This window comes from Mytilus trossulus, chromosome 1 (assembly GCF_036588685.1).
Source record: "Mytilus trossulus isolate FHL-02 chromosome 1, PNRI_Mtr1.1.1.hap1, whole genome shotgun sequence".
NCBI classification, from domain to species: Eukaryota; Metazoa; Mollusca; class Bivalvia; order Mytilida; family Mytilidae; genus Mytilus; species Mytilus trossulus.
Genome location: NC_086373.1, coordinates 28,126,062 through 28,147,981, shown reverse-complemented (window position 1 = coordinate 28,147,981; position 21,920 = coordinate 28,126,062). Strand labels below are relative to the sequence as shown.

The 21,920-nt window shown below is 34.7% G+C and overlaps 2 protein-coding genes and 1 long non-coding RNA gene across 3 annotated transcripts; all 3 read right to left on the bottom strand.

Annotated features, from left to right (window-relative positions):
• Nucleotides 1-11,478: 11,478 nt before the first annotated feature.
• LOC134720871 (uncharacterized) lies at nt 11,479-12,862 on the bottom strand. Its single transcript, XR_010107812.1, has 2 exons — nt 12,562-12,862; nt 11,479-11,895 (listed from the first exon to the last, which is right to left on the bottom strand). It is a non-coding gene; the product is annotated as an uncharacterized LOC134720871 (long non-coding RNA).
• Nucleotides 12,863-14,815: 1,953 nt separating this feature from the next.
• LOC134710490 (uncharacterized) lies at nt 14,816-19,353 on the bottom strand. The gene is made up of 2 exons (XM_063570891.1): nt 17,104-19,353; nt 14,816-14,845 (listed from the first exon to the last, which is right to left on the bottom strand). Exons 1-2 carry the CDS (start codon nt 19,351-19,353, stop codon nt 14,816-14,818), a joined length of 2,280 nt encoding a protein of 759 aa, XP_063426961.1.
• An 87-nt stretch (nt 19,354-19,440) lies between these two features.
• LOC134710390 (uncharacterized) lies at nt 19,441-20,691 on the bottom strand. Its single transcript, XM_063570782.1, has one exon. It carries the CDS (start codon nt 20,689-20,691, stop codon nt 19,441-19,443), a length of 1,251 nt encoding a protein of 416 aa, XP_063426852.1.
• Nucleotides 20,692-21,920: the final 1,229 nt, after the last annotated feature.

The following is a 21,920-nucleotide window of genomic DNA, read 5'->3' as shown; positions in this document are numbered from 1 at the left end:
GTACGCCAAGGAGAAAATTTGTCTCCTGTACTATTTTCATTGTTTTTAAATGATCTAGTTGAATTTTTGTCACATTCTTATGAAGGTTTGTCAAATGTTTACAATGCTGCTCATATTTTTCTTGATAATGATGAAATTGCTGTATACTTTAGATTGTATCTATTACTTTATGCTGATGACACTGTAATTCTAGCAGAGTCTGAATCTGAATTGCAAGCTGCCTTGAATGCCATGTATTTGTATTGCAAATGTTGGAAATTAGAAGTAAATGTTGCTAAGACTAAGATAGTAATTTTTAGAAAACGTACTTTTGAACTGAATAATAACATGAATAACCTTGCTTTCACTTATGATGGTCAAAATATAGATATTGTTGATGATTTTACATATCTTGGAATAATTTTTGCTTCAAATGGTTCATTTTGTAAAAATAAAGAAAGATTAGTTTGTCAAGCTAGAAAGGCTATGTTTAGTATAATGAAAAAAAAATAGAAAACTAAATTTACCTATTGATATACAGCTTGAGATGTTTGATGTAATGGTTTTACCTATATTAATGTATGGTTGTGAGATTTGGGGTTCTACTAATAACAGTATACTAGAATCATTTTGTCTGCAATTTTATAAATATATACTAAGTCTGAAGAAATGTACACCAAATTGTATCATGTATGGTGAACTAGGAAGATTTCCTATTGATATTTTTATCAAAAGTAGAATGGTTGCATTCTGGAAAAGAATTATTTGTAATAAGCAAGATCAAATTGCTGCTACTTTGTACAAGTTATTATATAACATGCATATCAAGAATTTTTTCCATTCTAAATGGATTGTTTGTATTGAAAAAACCCTTAATAATTGTGGTCTCTCAGAGTACTGGCTGTCACAGAGTGTACCAAAAAATGTAGTCATATCAAATCTAGTCAAACAATGTCTCTGTGATCAGTTCAAACAAACATGGGTTACTACTGTTTATGATTCAGCTAAATGTTTAAATTATAGAATTTTCAAAACCATTCATAATTTTGAAAGATATATTGTTGATCTACCATATGATCTTCGAAAGGCATATTGTAATTTTAGATGTATGAACCATAAATTGCCAATAGAACAAGGTCGTTTTTGGGGTGTTGAACGTGATGATCACATTTGTGATTTATGCAATTTATGTGAAATTGGTGATGAATTTCATTATCTATTTAAATGTACTTTTTTTTCAAATGAAAGAAAAAGGCTTTTGCCCTGTAATGTGTATAAAAAGCCAAATGCTATAAAATATTGTGAACTTTTTTGTTCTGATGACTACAATTTAATTGTCAAACTTGCCAAATTTTGTAAAATTGTTCTGTCTGTTATAAATTAGATTTGCCTTCCACTGCAAATTCCTTAAATCATGTACTTTATGTATACCATTGAATATGTAACCATGTCATTCTATGATCTCATTATTTTGTATATATGTTATTGTTTGTTATTATTGTTTATATTCACATACCCCTGATGGGGTCTTGAGAAATAAAAAGTTTCAAGTTTTTCAAGTTTCAAGTTTCAAGTTTCAAGTAAAATGGGGAGTTTGCTGGAAATACACCCTTAGATGTAAGAACTGCACCTACATGAGTCCAGTTATAAAGTTATACAAAGAAGTTGTCACTAATAAACCTGGTACCAACCCTGGAGCACCCAATGTTGCAGTGGCTGCAGTCCTACATGACTGTCCAATTGGTAGTACAAAGTTCCAGGAGCTGTTTGCTAGAATGAACTGTCCTCCTCCTTCCCAAACAAGCATGCAGAGAATGTAGAATGTCTCATAATGTTGGAAAGGAGCTAGTAAAACTTAACAGGACAGACATGTCAGAAAAACTAGAGATTGTCAAGTCTGTTAATCGAGAGAGGGGCCTACCAGAAAATGTTATTAATGTTACAGTCGATGGAAGGTATAACAGCCAGACCATTACCAGCCGCAAGAAACCGGGACTGAATGCCACCCAAGCCTTTACACTTGCCATTGAGACAATGACTGAGAAAAAATATATTGTTGCATCGCATGCCCAGAACCAAATGTGCTGGAAAGGAGCCTGGCTGAGGGGGAAAGGTTTTGATGTAAATTGTCCCAATGGCCATGAAGACTGCACTGCAAACTTATACAGAACATCTCCAGTGTCGGAGTATGAAATGGGAAAACAAATTGGTTCTCAGCTGGCACTTCAAGACATCCTTGTAAAGAATGCCACAACAGATGGAGACGGACGGGCTGCTAAAGGGATAGATGACGCAACCAGAGCCCTACACCCCATGTGGAAGGTCGAAAGGCTAGCTGATTATGTTCACCTTGGGCAGTCACAGTTTCAAGCGTCACTGAGAGCCAAGTTCAGTGAAGGCATGTTCTATGGCCGTACAAAAGAGATAAAGAAAGAAATGAGGAAAGCTTTTAGTCAGGATGTCAAATGTAGGAGTTCTATGATAGTGGGACAGCTAATGGAGAAGTACCAAAGAAATACAGATGATGTATGTAAAGACTTACCCAAGGCCCTGCAAGCGACAATGAGGTGTTATGATGGTGACTGCTCCATGTGTAAGCAACACTCAGTGGTCTGTCTAGGTGATGAGAACTATAACTGGTGGACCCGCTCCAAATATCTTGGCTGCTATCCTGCAAATGGATGAAAAAGACAAGTTGTTACTACAAGAGATCTTGAAAATGAAGCTTAGTGAAGATGCGTTTAGTAGTATGAAGCTTTACAACACCATGAATAAGAACGAAGCTGTGCACAGGGCTTTGAGTGTGAACCTACCTAAGAATGTAATCTTCTCAAGAGGCATGGAGGCCAGATTAGCATCTGGAATTCACAGAAACAATAACATGCCAGGAACCTCAGCAAAGCAAAAGTGTGAACATCTTGGGGTGAATTTATCTGATTGCAGTTTAAAGTTCCTTAACAGCATGGACAAACAGTTTACCTACAAGCAAGACTATGAAAAAAAACCTGAAGTGAAACGTAGACGTCTTACACAAAGTGGGGAAAAAATAGTGGAACATAGAGAGGCCAAGCTAAAAAGTAAAGAGCGAGATGTTTACAGAAAAGGGCAGTTGGACCCAGTGCCTGCCTTTCTTTGCCATAGTACTAGCTGCAAGAGAAAACTACCACCAGCACCATAGATGAGACAGCAACCCAACAACTCAACCAAAGGTCCTTTTAAGGACCACCCAAATCTTTCAAAAAGATTTGTGAAATTGTTGTTTACATCAATAAAATAAAGTAAACATTGAATTTAATATTACAAGGGGTAGATTTTTCTTGTAATTTTGCTAAATATTTTTGAATAATGCCTTTAAATGAAATATTTGTTATCAAAATGAGTAGGAATTTGGTCAAAATTGAAAAATTTAGAGCCCCTGATTTGAGATTTGCCGCAAAAGTTTCAACATATAAATAACAATCCCAAAATATGGTAAAATAGGCATTAAAAATTATTTTCCAATTATTTACTATTTATTAACAATAAAATATCTTTGCATTTCAAATTTGAGGCAAATTGTGCAAACCAGGGGACCAAAATATCCATTTTGGGGTACGGTGGGTTCAGCCTAATAGGACCCTTCCAGTTGTCCAAATGAAATAAAATTTTACATACATTAACTTTAATATATATCAAGACTACATACTAAATTTCAGACCAATCAGACATCACATGCACCAGCAAATGCATATCTTGCACGCCTACCTTCACACCAAAATTTTATCATTTTTCTGGTATAGAATTTCCATTTTCCTCAAAATACCTTCTTTATTCAAATGCTCATAACTTTTTTACTAGTGAAAGTTTTTTGAAAAACTAAAGTGGATGTTAAAGTAGAAACATTGATAAAATTAAATCAATAATAAAACTTTCCAAAAGTAGAACTCATCTTTGCGTAATTAAGGTTACTTTTCTAAATTCATTTTAAATCGCATAAATTTCTAACCAAAATACTTAAAAAAATTAATAAAAAAATCAAAACTCAACCTACAGTTTTCCAAATTGCATTAAAAAATTCTATATTCATACTACAATACACAAAATTTAACTTCAGGGAGGTATTGAATAAACTTTTGGCTTATTCACCTGTATATTCAACACCCCCTTTATTTCACCTGCTCAAGGCATACTCAAGATGTCATAAAAACTTTAAAATGCTATAAAATCCTTATTTCTTGCAACTTTGAGATGAAATAAAGAGTTTTTGAAAGGTTAAGATGCAAAATACTTATTTCAATTAAAAAAAGTACGAAATTTATCACATTTTTTTAATTTTTTTTTCTTTTTCAAAATTTAACAAAAATAGAACAAAAAAATTATCATAAAATTACAAAATCACTTTTCAGTGGCAAAACAACTCTCTAAAATTTTGAAAAATAATGCTTGTAAAATCTGAATAGAAAAAGAATTTTTATTTCAGATATAAAAGGCCTAAATAAGGAATTTTGTTTGAACTGAACCAAACCCTTTGAAGCCAGAGTTGGCAGTTTCTTTAATTCGCAGCTAAAAATAGATCAAAAGGATCCATAGAATTGATTGACAGCATCCCTTAACCAATTAAAAATCTGAATCAAAAGTTACATAATGACAAAAAGTATAAAAACTAACAATTATAAGGTCTGTATTCCAAGTTTCTTTTCTGCGCTTTACACTGCACCACCAAACTATTCGTCTCAACATGTATCCAAAAGGTTACTGCCCATTCAACAAAGGCTTAGCTGGACGGCTTCAGAGACATAGAGTTGCACCTGTTGGTAGATTCCAGAATGGCAGAATTGCATGGAATGTTCCTGTTGCTGTGCCTGTACTAGAGTTGTCAACTACACCAGACCAAGACATAAATAATGCTCCAGTTGATGAAATAAATGTTGAACAGAAGGACATTAAAGATACTCCCACAATCACTTCTACTTCAGCTGTACACAATGATGGCATAAAGACTCGTTCCCAGCTAATGGTATCATCCAATGACCTGAAAACAGAAGAAGAAGAATGGAGTTCACTTTCTGGTATGAGGTTCATCGACCATGAAGAGATGATGAAGATGCTGAACATTGTTATTAAGGCTCACACAAAAGAATTCAAGTACTGCAAAAATCCAGAAATACTGGCACACAGACAAGTAAAATAAGGGAGTTTGCTGGAAATACACCCTTAGATGTAAGAACTGCACCTACATGAGTCCAGTTATAAAGTTATACAAAGAAGTTGTCACTAATAAACCTGGTACCAACCCTGGAGCACCCAATGTTGCAGTGGCTGCAGTCCTACATGACTGTCCAATTGGTAGTACAAAGTTCCAGGAGCTGTTTGCTAGAATGAACTGTCCTCCTCCTTCCCAAACAAGCATGCAGAGAATGTAGAATGTCTCATAATGTTGGAAAGGAGCTAGTAAAACTTAACAGGACAGACATGTCAGAAAAACTAGAGATTGTCAAGTCTGTTAATCGAGAGAGGGGCCTACCAGAAAATGTTATTAATGTTACAGTCGATGGAAGGTATAACAGCCAGACCATTACCAGCCGCAAGAAACCGGGACTGAATGCCACCCAAGCCTTTACACTTGCCATTGAGACAATGACTGAGAAAAAATATATTGTTGCATCGCATGCCCAGAACCAAATGTGCTGGAAAGGAGCCTGGCTGAGGGGGAAAGGTTTTGATGTAAATTGTCCCAATGGCCATGAAGACTGCACTGCAAACTTATACAGAACATCTCCAGTGTCGGAGTATGAAATGGGAAAACAAATTGGTTCTCAGCTGGCACTTCAAGACATCCTTGTAAAGAATGCCACAACAGATGGAGACGGACGGGCTGCTAAAGGGATAGATGACGCAACCAGAGCCCTACACCCCATGTGGAAGGTCGAAAGGCTAGCTGATTATGTTCACCTTGGGCAGTCACAGTTTCAAGCGTCACTGAGAGCCAAGTTCAGTGAAGGCATGTTCTATGGCCGTACAAAAGAGATAAAGAAAGAAATGAGGAAAGCTTTTAGTCAGGATGTCAAATGTAGGAGTTCTATGATAGTGGGACAGCTAATGGAGAAGTACCAAAGAAATACAGATGATGTATGTAAAGACTTACCCAAGGCCCTGCAAGCGACAATGAGGTGTTATGATGGTGACTGCTCCATGTGTAAGCAACACTCAGTGGTCTGTCTAGGTGATGAGAACTATAACTGGTGGACCCGCTCCAAATATCTTGGCTGCTATCCTGCAAATGGATGAAAAAGACAAGTTGTTACTACAAGAGATCTTGAAAATGAAGCTTAGTGAAGATGCGTTTAGTAGTATGAAGCTTTACAACACCATGAATAAGAACGAAGCTGTGCACAGGGCTTTGAGTGTGAACCTACCTAAGAATGTAATCTTCTCAAGAGGCATGGAGGCCAGATTAGCATCTGGAATTCACAGAAACAATAACATGCCAGGAACCTCAGCAAAGCAAAAGTGTGAACATCTTGGGGTGAATTTATCTGATTGCAGTTTAAAGTTCCTTAACAGCATGGACAAACAGTTTACCTACAAGCAAGACTATGAAAAAAAACCTGAAGTGAAACGTAGACGTCTTACACAAAGTGGGGAAAAAATAGTGGAACATAGAGAGGCCAAGCTAAAAAGTAAAGAGCGAGATGTTTACAGAAAAGGGCAGTTGGACCCAGTGCCTGCCTTTCTTTGCCATAGTACTAGCTGCAAGAGAAAACTACCACCAGCACCATAGATGAGACAGCAACCCAACAACTCAACCAAAGGTCCTTTTAAGGACCACCCAAATCTTTCAAAAAGATTTGTGAAATTGTTGTTTACATCAATAAAATAAAGTAAACATTGAATTTAATATTACAAGGGGTAGATTTTTCTTGTAATTTTGCTAAATATTTTTGAATAATGCCTTTAAATGAAATATTTGTTATCAAAATGAGTAGGAATTTGGTCAAAATTGAAAAATTTAGAGCCCCTGATTTGAGATTTGCCGCAAAAGTTTCAACATATAAATAACAATCCCAAAATATGGTAAAATAGGCATTAAAAATTATTTTCCAATTATTTACTATTTATTAACAATAAAATATCTTTGCATTTCAAATTTGAGGCAAATTGTGCAAACCAGGGGACCAAAATATCCATTTTGGGGTACGGTGGGTTCAGCCTAATAGGACCCTTCCAGTTGTCCAAATGAAATAAAATTTTACATACATTAACTTTAATATATATCAAGACTACATACTAAATTTCAGACCAATCAGACATCACATGCACCAGCAAATGCATATCTTGCACGCCTACCTTCACACCAAAATTTTATCATTTTTCTGGTATAGAATTTCCATTTTCCTCAAAATACCTTCTTTATTCAAATGCTCATAACTTTTTTACTAGTGAAAGTTTTTTGAAAAACTAAAGTGGATGTTAAAGTAGAAACATTGATAAAATTAAATCAATAATAAAACTTTCCAAAAGTAGAACTCATCTTTGCGTAATTAAGGTTACTTTTCTAAATTCATTTTAAATCGCATAAATTTCTAACCAAAATACTTAAAAAAATTAATAAAAAAATCAAAACTCAACCTACAGTTTTCCAAATTGCATTAAAAAATTCTATATTCATACTACAATACACAAAATTTAACTTCAGGGAGGTATTGAATAAACTTTTGGCTTATTCACCTGTATATTCAACACCCCCTTTATTTCACCTGCTCAAGGCATACTCAAGATGTCATAAAAACTTTAAAATGCTATAAAATCCTTATTTCTTGCAACTTTGAGATGAAATAAAGAGTTTTTGAAAGGTTAAGATGCAAAATACTTATTTCAATTAAAAAAAGTACGAAATTTATCACATTTTTTTAATTTTTTTTTCTTTTTCAAAATTTAACAAAAATAGAACAAAAAAATTATCATAAAATTACAAAATCACTTTTCAGTGGCAAAACAACTCTCTAAAATTTTGAAAAATAATGCTTGTAAAATCTGAATAGAAAAAGAATTTTTATTTCAGATATAAAAGGCCTAAATAAGGAATTTTGTTTGAACTGAACCAAACCCTTTGAAGCCAGAGTTGGCAGTTTCTTTAATTCGCAGCTAAAAATAGATCAAAAGGATCCATAGAATTGATTGACAGCATCCCTTAACCAATTAAAAATCTGAATCAAAAGTTACATAATGACAAAAAGTATAATCAAAGCGCGAAAGCGCTGTAAAGGCAGTTAATTACAGGTTGTGTGTATTTCTAGTCCAGTTATACCATTATCTTCCATAGAACAGAGGTGGTTTGTAGAATTTAAGATTCAGAGTTCTTTTGTACCTAGTTCACCTATATCTATAGTCTATGTTTACAGTATATTTTATGTGCCTCCCATGAAATGCATTTTTAGCCATGGCCTTGTCAGTTTGCTTTAAATTTATTAATTTGACTGTCCCTTTGGTGTCTTTCGTCCCTCTTCTTTAGACATATAAGAACTTTTCCTTTTCAATATAAATAGACTATTCTTAATTATTGATTGTATACACATATTCTATGACTCTCATAAAAAATAGTTCACAAAGATTGACTAGTCTCTGTACTGTGTTTATAGCAAGAACATCAAGTAACATAATGGTAAATGTACATAGTAACATGTCAACTTTTTTGATGACCATACCTGGCAACTGTCAGTATTTGCAGAGTATTTCCCCCATCCAGCTCAAGGCTCCCAAATGGAAATTTTGTAAGAGCAATTTTGTCGACTATTTAATTTAAAGAAAACAATTAATTCAACAATGGCTATGAGCTTGTTAATGCACGAAGAAGCCAAAAACCACATTAGAATATATTTGAAGGGAATCCATGACAAATCGTCCCACTTTAAAAACAAGAGTGCACACACTGAAATGTCTCGCCTTCTTTACTAATCATTGATATTATGTTGATAATCCTAATAATAAAGCTTTATTACAACTGTCACATAATCTTAACATAAACCAAGAAAACTAAACATTGACAATTGAACCATGAAAATGAGGTCAAGGTTAGATAAACCATGCCAGGTAGGCAAGTACAGCTAATAATTCTTCCATACAACAAATAAAATTGACTTATTGCTTATAGTTTAAGAAAAACAGACCAAAACACAAAAGCTCAACACTGAGCAATGAATTGTAAAAAATGAGATCAAGGTCAAATAAAACCTGCGCGACTGACATGTAGATCATGAAATATTTCCATACACCAAATATAGTTGACCTATTGCATATAGTATTAGAAAAAAAGGCCAAAACTCAAAAACTTAACTTTGACCACTGAACCATGAAAATGAGGTCAAGGTCATATGAAACCTGCCAGGTAGACCTGTACACCTTACAACCATTCTATACACAAAATATAGAAGACCTATTGCAAACAGTATAAGAAAAACAGACCAAAACACAAAACTTAACTATAACCACTAAACCATGAAAATGAGGTCAAGGTCAGATGACACCTGCCAGTTGGACATGTACACCTTACAGTGCTTCCATACACCGAATTTACTAGACCTATTGCTTATAGTATCTCAGATATGGACTTGACCACCAAAACTTAACCTTGTTCGCTGATCCATGAAATGAGGTCGAGGTCAAGTGAAAACTGTCTGACGGGCAAGAGGACCTTGCAAGCTACGCACATACCAAATATAGTTATCCTATTACTTATAATAAGAGAGAATTTAACATTACAAAAAATTTAACTTTTTTTCAAGTAGTCACTGAACCATGAAACCTTACAACCATTCTATACACAAAATATAGAAGACCTATTGCAAACAGTATAAGAAAAACAGACCAAAACACAAAACTTAACTATAACCACTAAACCATGAAAATGAGGTCAAGGTCAGATGACACCTGCCAGTTGGACATGTACACCTTACAGTGCTTCCATACACCGAATTTACTAGACCTATTGCTTATAGTATCTCAGATATGGACTTGACCACCAAAACTTAACCTTGTTCGCTGAATTCCATGAAATGAGGTCGAGGTCAAGTGAAAACTGTCTGACGGGCAAGAGGACCTTGCAAGCTACGTACATACCAAATATAGTTATCCTATTACTTATAATAAGAGAGAATTTAACATTACAAAAAATTTAACTTTTTTTTTCAAGTAGTCACTGAACCATGAAAATGAGGTCAAGGACATTGGACATGTGACTGACGGAAACTTCGTAACATGAGGCAACCATATACAAAGTATGAAGCATCCAGGTCTCCCACCTTCTAAAATATAAAGCTTTTAAGAACTGAGCTAACATCGCCGCCGCCCCCGGATCACTATCCCTATGTCGAGCTTTCTGCGACAAAAGTTGCAGGCTCGACAAAAAAACTGCCCCACCTGGATTACCAAATCGCCCCCCACTTGTGAACTGTGTTAAATCCCGCGTTAATATTACCCCTGCCAACTGGTCCCACCTAATGGAAATCGGTGAAATCTAGATAAATATATTAATAACCAGGATGAATTTAGTAATGCCAACTCACCCCACTTATGGAAAAAGATGTTATCCCATGGAATATAAGTTCAATTCCATATATTGCATTATGATACATTTAACAGGTTTCTTTTCAATTGTTATGCAAATAACTTAGAGCTTCAAAACTTAGTTATTCTTTAACAATCAGGGTTTTTTTAGAATTATAATTTCAGTATATATCAATAATAGTAAGTAAATTAATTTTCGGTTTGTTTGTATTCTGTGTACATTAGTTTTCATTAAAGTGGTGCGAGTTTTTATTTTTAATTATATAATATTATTAATCTAAATATTACCGTTTTTTTATAAGTAGGGCAAGTTGGCAGGAGTAATATTAAACATGATTTAACCAATTTCACATGTGGGGCGATTTGATAAATCAGTTTGTGGCGTTTTTTTAAAAAGTGGGGCGATTAGCCAGTGGGGCGACTTGTCCTGCTTCCATTTGAAGGCCCCCTTGGAGGTTTTGTATGACTATATGAACCATCTTTCATGTAAACCCCCATGTGCATTTTGAAAAGTTGGCAGATATGTTTCTAACTCCAGGCAAAATCTACTGGTATGAATGAAAAAGAAGTTTTCAATTAAGGCTCTGTGGCCATAACAGCTGTCTCATTAGCATTTTAACCACTTCCAATATTTGCAATTAAAACAATAGAAGAAAATTATTCAACGCAAAAACAAAACTTGTAAGTAAATATGAAATTCTCTTTACGGTATGAGTTTTTCTCATTGTTTGAGATTGTACAGTAGTACATGTACCTGTAACTGCTTATACCAATTTCTTATTCACTTTTGCTTGATTAACTCACTAAATATCATATACTTTGTACCACATCTCCTTATTTTTATAAGCATTCCAATAACATGAACAATTGTAATTCAATTCTATATACCAAAGCAAAATGATCTGCACCACTTTCATTCACTAGTATGCATCTTTTGGCAAAATACAAGTTCTTAAATGACACAATATATATTTATTGATAAAAAAAATAAAATTTAGTATACAACTCTATAAACAGGTATAAAAAAACACAGCTGTGTCATAACTTGTGAAATCTGTGCTGAAAACACAAACGTTGATGGTATTTGATTAATTCCATATGTGAAGCTCAACATTAGCTCGTCAGTTGGTGGTGGACAGTTATAGTTCCTTTCTGCAGGCTAGGATGAATGGCTTTTCAGGAAAACCAATTTCACAAATCAAAACTTTCCTCTAGATTTCTCCTACAATATTCATCCAGTTTAGTTCTTTTGTTTTAATTGGACACCGTCCTGATTTTTAATTTTGCAAACCATTCAGTCTCTTGCTTGCAAATGGTGCATGAAATTAGGATGGGTATGGCAGTAGACAAGTGTCTTTAAAGTGGGTTTGTGCCCTGAAAAAAAGTTTTATAACTTAATTTTTTTGAAACTTGTGCAACACACATACCTAAATAACTATAACATAGAAGAGAGCAGCATTCGTGTCAATGTTTTGTTCCTGTTTACATTGTCATTGATATTTTTTTCAGAAAGCCTGAGCTCATGAATTCCTGTCATTACATCCTAAATTAACATAATTACTGCTAGCTAGCTAGAATAATTATCAGTATGCAATACGTACACTATCATTGTACAGCCCAAGTCTTCAGTATATATAATTGTTGAATTCATTCACTCCTGTGTTCAGTCGTTCAAAAATATTTAAACATCAACAAATGAACTTTAATAAGGACAAGAAAACACTAGAAAAGATACGTACATACAACCCGTGTTTAAGTGTATTTGAGAGAAATATATCGGGTTAAACGATTTATAAAGGAGAAATATATCTGGTTAAACGATGTATAAAGGAGGAAAAATTGTAGATATTGCATTACGATGCTTTCTACCTAATAGCACGTGGATATGTTTACATATTTAGACTTGACCCAGTATGACCCGTACCTTGTAGGTCACCGCCGTCGACTAGACTACAGTCGTGTATAAGACAACAAAAAGCTTAAGCCTGTACTATTTGTGTGAAGTAAATGTGTTTGTTCTGTACATTTAAATTGTTTTACCTGATAGCAAGGACGTAAATCTATCCGTTTCCTTCTCAATTCACTTTGTCAAATTCTTCGAGCTTCTTCGAAACATACGTATTACTGCGCCGGAAGTGAGAAAAATATGAGAAATCCTCGTAAAATAATGCTATTTTCAATTTTGTGGAATCCATTTTGTTATATTTATTATACAAAGATAAAAAAAAGTTACGATTAATTATGAATTTGATATCATTATACGGAACGTTTGTGGACTATTTTTTCCATAGCTGTAAAACGGTCATTTTGGCGGGAAATCATGTACACATACACACGTAGATTGGCTGGTAGCCGATCGTAATGTTACACATCACATACACAAAAAGCTAATACCCGGAACGTAGTACTGGGAACCAGGATAATACGTAGACAACATACATAACTAATACCGAAATTGAAAACGCTTTACAGTTTCTCGTTCATAAACCGAATTCCGCTTTGAATAATAGAAGATGCAATATTAATCATGTTCAGTCGACTTTTCATTGTTATATCAACGTCTGAACTAATTAAAGAATCTTTAGATGTCAGATAACACTCGAAATTGACCCGACCTCTTTCCGCACGGAATACACATAATGATAGTTTGTAGTCAGGTTGACTGCTTATAATGCAAAATACACACTCATAACAAGTTCTATAAAACAAACAAAACACACTGATCGTTTCTTTAGTCCCCAATGTAAATGAAAGAAATAAAAACCATATCATACCATAAAAAGAAGAGGAGAAATTCGAACATTTCCGGATCTATTTCTGGCCAAAAGACCCCCTGCAAAGATTGCGTATGAAAAGATGAACCTCATGACTTAAAAGTCAGGCCTTAAAGCACTGCCTTTAAAAACTAACAATTATAAGGTCTGTATTCCAAGTTTCTTTTCTGCGCTTTACACTGCACCACCAAACTATTCGTCTCAACATGTATCCAAAAGGTTACTGCCCATTCAACAAAGGCTTAGCTGGACGGCTTCAGAGACATAGAGTTGCACCTGTTGGTAGATTCCAGAATGGCAGAATTGCATGGAATGTTCCTGTTGCTGTGCCTGTACTAGAGTTGTCAACTACACCAGACCAAGACATAAATAATGCTCCAGTTGATGAAATAAATGTTGAACAGAAGGACATTAAAGATACTCCCACAATCACTTCTACTTCAGCTGTACACAATGATGGCATAAAGACTCGTTCCCAGCTAATGGTATCATCCAATGACCTGAAAACAGAAGAAGAAGAATGGAGTTCACTTTCTGGTATGAGGTTCATCGACCATGAAGAGATGATGAAGATGCTGAACATTGTTATTAAGGCTCACACAAAAGAATTCAAGTACTGCAAAAATCCAGAAATACTGGCACACAGACAAGTAAAATAAGGGAGTTTGCTGGAAATACACCCTTAGATGTAAGAACTGCACCTACATGAGTCCAGTTATAAAGTTATACAAAGAAGTTGTCACTAATAAACCTGGTACCAACCCTGGAGCACCCAATGTTGCAGTGGCTGCAGTCCTACATGACTGTCCAATTGGTAGTACAAAGTTCCAGGAGCTGTTTGCTAGAATGAACTGTCCTCCTCCTTCCCAAACAAGCATGCAGAGAATGTAGAATGTCTCATAATGTTGGAAAGGAGCTAGTAAAACTTAACAGGACAGACATGTCAGAAAAACTAGAGATTGTCAAGTCTGTTAATCGAGAGAGGGGCCTACCAGAAAATGTTATTAATGTTACAGTCGATGGAAGGTATAACAGCCAGACCATTACCAGCCGCAAGAAACCGGGACTGAATGCCACCCAAGCCTTTACACTTGCCATTGAGACAATGACTGAGAAAAAATATATTGTTGCATCGCATGACCAGAACCAAATGTGCTGGAAAGGAGCCTGGCTGAGGGGGAAAGGTTTTGATGTAAATTGTCCCAATGGCCATGAAGACTGCACTGCAAACTTATACAGAGCATCTCCAGTGTCGGAGTATGAAATGGGAAAACAAATTAGTTAGCAAGGCTAGTTAACTGGACTAGTGTGGTCCTGGACGGCTGTTCTATTTGTTTTCGAGAGAATCATGCTCTCCGGTTACACCTGTTTACAAGGTGTCTATGTAGTAAACACATGCACATGTTTCGTGTTATTCAGCTTAAAAAAGACTTACATTCAACTCAACATTCATTCGTTTTAACCAGTATATATATATTAAAAGCATAAATTTGATGAAAATGTGGTGTCCAGATAAATTTTCACATGAAAGATGATCGTGAGAACATTCCCTGAACGAAACATCTACAATATCATTGAGTACATTTTCTAACTTTTAAAAGCAACAAACAACAACACCCATAAATTAAAAATGTTTATTAAATAAATACAGCTATTACAAAGAATGGCACAGAGTAAGCTGAATTCAGAAAGTTGATAATTGAGTTAAACAGAACGAAAATCTCTGGATACATTATACATTTAAGCGTATAAAAGTGACCCTTTTAATGTTACGTTTTGGTGATTTGGTGATTCATATACTTTTTGTTAAGCACTGACATATCATAAATGATTCTAATCATTTACTTTTCGTCTACACCTTGTTATTCTGCAAATTGCTCCACTATACCGAAAAGACAATGAACAGACAAAACCTATATCACAGAATATGATTATATTTATCTAAAAGATGACAGTCTATTAATATCAAATGTACGATTATAATTAGTATCCGAAAATTAACAAACGTTTGATATTTTTAAGATGCAATCAGAGATTGTGACGGATGGGTTAACTAAAGTCTAGACAGGCAGTAAAACAACGTCTGGTTCGTTTGATCGTATAATCTGAACTCAATATAGCAACATGATACATAACAATAGCACAACGTTAACAGAAGATAATGATGACGTTAACAATGTGAATGGAAACGGCGTTAAAAGTAGTGTTAACGTTTGACGCGTAAGTTAAACTGTCTCTAAATCACCGACAAACGTTAAAAGTAGTGTTAACGTTTGACGCGTAAGTTAAACTGTCTCTAAATCACCGACATACTCGGGGCCACCAGATGCAATGTCCATTAGCTGTGATATGTAGTGGCATGCGGAAAGAGCAAAAATAGATTGATCTCACAAATAATGAAAAAAGGATTAAATTATTAAATTACGTAAAAAACTCTTTGCAGTCAGGCTTTTCACAAATAAGAAAAATTAACAAGTCTTTTCACACACGTTAGTTTCTTCGTTCACTTCGTCTCAGATAACAGTCCATGCTGTTGACTTCTAATGGGTAGAGTTTCGTCACGGGTCGATTTGTAATTCCTGATTTGGTACGCACCATAGCGACGCGTACTAAGCCGTCCTTGCCTTTAATAGTGCCCTGCACAACTCCAAGTTTCCAATGCACGCGCTTTGATTCGTCGTGTATCTGAACGACATCGCCTTCTTTGATCTTCCGAACGTCGACTCCAGCTCTTTGGTGATATTCTCGCAATGAAGTAATTAAGGTATTCTCCTTTATGGCAAGCCAAAGTGGACAAAAAGAGCTATTTTCTAATATTAGAAAATCATTTTCTAATATTAGAAAATCATTTTCTAATATTAAGAAATCATTTTCTAATATTAGAAAATCCTTTTCTAATATTAAGAAATCATTTTCTAATATTAAGAAATCCTTTTCTAATATTAAAAAATCAATTTCTAATATTAGAAAATCAATTTCTAATATTAAAAAATCAATTTCTAATATTAGAAAATGAGTTTCTAATATTAGAAAATGAATTTCTAATATAAGAAAATACTTTCGAATTTCTAATATTAATAAATGATTTTTTAATATTAGAAAATCATTTTCTAATATTAGAAATTGATTTTCTAATATTAGAAATTGATTTTCTAATATTAGAAATTGATTTTCTAATATTAGAAATTGATTTTCTAATATTAGAAATTGATTTTTTAATATTAGAAATTGATTTTCTTATATTAGAAATTGATTTTCTAATATTAGAAAATGATTTTCTAATATTAGAAAATAGCTCTTTTCTTTTCTAATATTAAAAAATCATTTTCTAATATAAGAAAAGAAAAGAGCTATTTTCTAATATTAGAAAATCATTTTCTAATATTAGAAAATCATTTTCTAATATTAGAAAATCAATTTCTAATATTAGAAAATCAATTTCTAATATTAGAAAATCAATTTCTAATATTAAAAAATCAATTTCTAATATTAGAAAATGATTTTCTAATATTAAAAAATCATTTATTAATATTAGAAATTCGAAAGTATTTTCTTATATTAGAAATTCATTTTCTAATATTAGAAACTCATTTTCTAATATTAGAAATTCATTTTTTAATATTAGAAATTGATTTTCTAATATTAGAAATTGATTTTTTAATATTAGAAATGGATTTCTTAATATTAGAAAATGATTTCTTAATATTAGAAAATGATTTTCTAATATTAGAAAATGATTTCTTAATATTAGAAAATGATTTTCTAATATTAGAAAATAGCTCTTTTTGTCCACTTTGGCTTGCCATACTCCTTTCCATCTTGTCCAGAAGTTCTCAATCAATTGTCTCTGTCGTATCGCTTGATTGTTCAAGTTTGTGTGTGTTAATTCACAAACATTTAGATTGTCAATAGCACTATAAGACGATACATACGGTAAAGTTGTTATTCTTCGTCCATGTATAAGATGGGATGGTGTAAGCGGTTCCGGATCTCTTATATCTGTTGAAATATACGTCACTGGTCGATCGTTGAGTGTGGCTTCGATCTCTGTTAATACAGTCCTTAGAGTCTCATCGTTGACATGTGCACGTCCTAATATTTTCTTAAGTGATATTTTTGTTAAGCCAATCATTCTTTCCCACATGCCTCCGAACCATGGAGCTCTATTTGGGATGAATTTCCATTCAATGCCATAATTCTGAATATTTTCTTTAACTTTTCTAGAATTGCAAAGTCGTGAAATTTCGTTTGAAGCAGCTTTAAATGTTAGCGCATTATCTGACATCATTATTTTCGGCACTGATCGTCGACTTACAAATCTCCGGAAACACAATAAAAAAGATTCTTCGCTGAGATCGTAAACTAATTCCAAATGTACTGCTCGAGTGACAGCACATGTAAATAGGCAAATGTAAACCTTCGATTCTTCGTTGTGTCTGTTTCTTGTCGTTAACGCACCTGTGAAGTCTACACCGGTGATGCTAAAGGGTGTGGCATCTTGAACTCTCTCTTTTGGTAATGGTGGAATTTCTGGTGTGGGATAAGATTTTCCGATTACTTTTCGGCACGTTACACATTTCGACAATATAGATTTCACGCACTGTCTTAATTTCGGAATCCAAAATGTTTGTTGTATGTATGCTAGAGTGATATTTATTCCTGAATGTAGTGTGTTCTCATGTGCTTCTAACACTATCAAATGTGTGAGACGGTCCTTTGCCGGTAACAGATATGGAAACTTGACTGTTTCTCCTACTGTCGCATTGTCTATTCGGCGGCCACCACATCGTAAACATTGCTTTTCGTCTAGAAAGAGCTTTAATTGTCGCACAAGTGTTTTACGTTTTGTAGAATTATCTATACAATTTATTTCGTCACTAAATATTTTACCTTGTGTATATCTTATCCATAGGAATTTTGCATTTTCAATTTCATCACTACGTAACAAATCTTTCTTTCGTTCGGTTTCCGTTGCTCTGCAGTTTGTTGCGAATCTCATTACATATGCGGTAATGCGGGTTAGTTTTCTATAAGAATTGTACCGTTCAATATCTATGATTTCTCCTATACCAATACATACATTTTGATTTTTCTCCATAGACTCAATTTTGTCATCGTTCTCCGACACAGTTGTACATACACTAGACGTTACGTTATTTCCGTTCCATGTCGGCCAATCTTCTTTGCTGTTTAACCATTTAGGTCCACTAAACCATATTTCGTTCTGTTGCAGTTCTTCAGATGTTATACCACGTGTAAGTAGATCTGCGGGATTTTCTTTCGTAGGGCAGTATCTCCATATATTATCTCCACACAAACTTTTAATTTCTTCAATTCTGTTTTTGATAAATTGTCTCTGTTGTTTTACGGATGAAAGCCAACTAAGTACGATTTGACTATCACTCCAAAATTGTATTTCACTGAAAGTTTCTGGAAAGTTTTTGCAGATATGATCAGCAAGTCTTGCTCCAATTACAGCCCCCATAAGCTCTAATTTTGGTAAAGTTATAGTCTTGATAGGCGCAACTCGATTCTTTGCCATTACTATTGTTGGTTTTCTGTCATACAAGATGTACGCGCATGCGCCGTACGCATGAGTTGAAGCATCGGTAAATACATGAAGAGTTGGTGAATTTCTGTTATTCTCGTTCTGTGTTTGAGTACTTCGATGAATCTCTGTTTCTAAGCTCGATGCTAGATCTCGTGAAATTAATATCCATTTTGATTGGATATCTTCCGGTAATATTTCGTCCCAATCCAAATTTAGCTTCCAAAGTGATTGCATAAAGATTTTCGCTTTTACAGTAACTGGGCTTAATAGTCCTAACGGATCGAAAATCTTGGATGATTGCCGTAAAACATATCTTTTAGTCAGTTTTCCTTTTTTGTCCATCTCGAACGTGTTACTTTGATAAAACAGCTTGTACGATTTAGCGTTCCATTGCATACCAATAATTTTAGTAAGCTCATCTTTGTCTAAGGTTTGTTCTTTGCTAGCGATTTCTTGTAATTTTGGACTATTTGAATTCCATGAGCGTAGGTTGAATCCGCCTTTCATAAGTAATTCTCTCGATCTCCTGTAATAATCTATTACGTCATTTTCGTTATCAAAGCTAGTTAAAATGTTGTCCACATATAACCCATTTTAAAGTGTATCTGAAAGTTTCCCCGGATTTTCCTTAAAGTGCTTTAGAAGTGTGGCGCTCAAAATGAATGGCGAACATGTAGCTCCGAAGAGTACGGACTTGAAGCGATATGTTATTAGCGGACTTGATGTGTTTGTAGGATCGCTAAGCCATAAGAACCTCGTTGCATCTCGGTCTTTCTCGTCGAGCTGTATTTGTAGAAATGCCTTTTCTAAATCTGATGTTGTAGCATATTTCTTAGCGCGAAATCTCATAAGTATTCCCGTAATATCATTCAAAACAGGTGGGTGTGATTCTAAGCATTCATTTAGACTTGGGTTATCTCTTCCATCTTTGCAGCTACAATCATAAACAATGCGTATTGGCGTAGTAGATGATTCCTTGGAAACAGGATGATGCGGGATATAGTGCACGGGTCGATCGGTAGGAAGTTTTGTTTCCTCAACCTTTTCAATAAAGTGTCTCCTCTCCTGCTCCCTTATGATATCTCCATACATTTTTAATAAATCAGGTTTGTTTGCTAAACGTCTAATAACGCTACCTGTTCTCTGTTTAACCAATTCCATGTTATGCGGCAGCGGAAGGAAATCTGGTTTCCATGGTAACTTAGCTGTGTACTTTCCATTTTCTAGTATTATAGACTTTTCTCCGTATTCTCTTACAACTTCAGACTGACTTTTAATATTATCGCTTCCTGAAACCCCCAACGATTCTAAGTTCCAAAACTGTTCTAAGTCGCAAACAACGGCTCTGTGGTCAGTCAAAATATTCAACATTGCTGATTGTTTTGAACTACTTCCGTTTTTAGTAAGTACGGGTCCCGACAAGAGATAACCTATTCTCGACTTTACTGCGGTCGGTCCATTTCCTCTTATTATCTCGTTTTCAACTATTGACCAGTAATAGTCTGCGCCAATCAATAAAGATATGTTAAACTTGTCTTCCGCGCATATCGGATGTGCGAGTCGTAAACCAAGTAAGTATGGCAGTGCTTTGATTTCCTTTTGTGATTTTGTCTGAATAGGAGCGGCAATTTTTGGTACAATTATTACTTCAATTTCTATTCTTTGATTGTCAACTGTTTCAATAGCTATGTTTGCTTTATCAAGATGACGAACTTGTCCTTCGTTTCCTCCAAATCCAGATATTTTCAGTGAAATCTTTTCGGTGGACTCAATTTCTAATTTTCTAGCTAAATCTTCAGTTATGAATGAGTTCTGTGCTCCCTCGTCAAGTAAAATATTTGTCATTATCGATCGATTTTCGGACCAAACTGGAGTTACGGCAGTTTTCAGTAAAACATCTGTATGTGCAGTAACAGTAGAATGTAAGGATGTGGTTAGCTCCAGTGGCGTTTCCTCTACGGCGGTATGTGCTACGGTCTTTTGTGTACTCTACTGGTTTTCGGTTAAGCTCTTTGGTTCTGTGTTATGTACTTGTACATGTATACTCGTGTGATGTCTCTTTCCGCACTGGCGGCATTTAAATTCTGACTTACATTCAGCTACTCTATGACTTCCGAAACAGTTAAAACATACCTTTTTTCGCTTCACTATTTCTATTCGTTTCTCAACATCTTTCACTTTTTTGCATGTATTTGGATGATGGGATTCTTCACAAAATAAACATTTCTTACGTGACTGTTTTACGTTCATTCCTTTAAATGTTTCGGCAATAAACGAAGCGGTCGGTAAAATTTCTAAATCTTCATTACTTGAACCTGTAGATTGTCCTGCGACCTGTACGCATACTTCCCTCTTTATTGCTGTTCTCAATGATTCGATGTCCCAGTCGTCGTTTCCGCGGTCTCGGGTTATGTTTTTTCGTACATCGGACGGCAACTTATTGTATATTATAGGCGTAAGAATGGCTCCAAATGTACTCTCGTTTGTTCCTAACGATTCTAATCCGCGTATGCTACACTCAATTCTGTCGGAAAAGTTTCTCAAACTGTCTGCGTTTGACCTCGGTGCGGGTAAATCAATTAAATTCTGAATATATGCGTTCGTGATTTTGTGGTTCTGACCAAACCTCTCTCTCAGTATTGATACGGCTTGATAGTAATTTGCACTTGTGAGTGGTAAACCAGCGATACATTGCGCGGCTATTCCCTGAATCTGATTTTGCAAATACGTAAATTTCTGCACGTCTGTTAATGTTTGGTTATCGTGTATTGTTGATTGATACGCATCCCAGAAAGGTTGCCAGTTTAACAAATTGCCATTAAAATATGATAAATTCAATTTTGGTAGCTTGTGGTAGATGCTAGAATTTGTTGCGCTCATTGACGATCTGTATTGCATATCATTATTCTGCATGGGATGTGGAGTATTACATGTAGATGTGGAGTTGATAAACACAAAATCTGCTGCATTTGGATTTAAGTTCTGATTAGAGCTAGTTTCATTAGTTTTGTTTTTTCTGTTTTGAACTTGATGAATTGCGTACTTTTGTCAAAATTCGTTCTATATCTAAAACA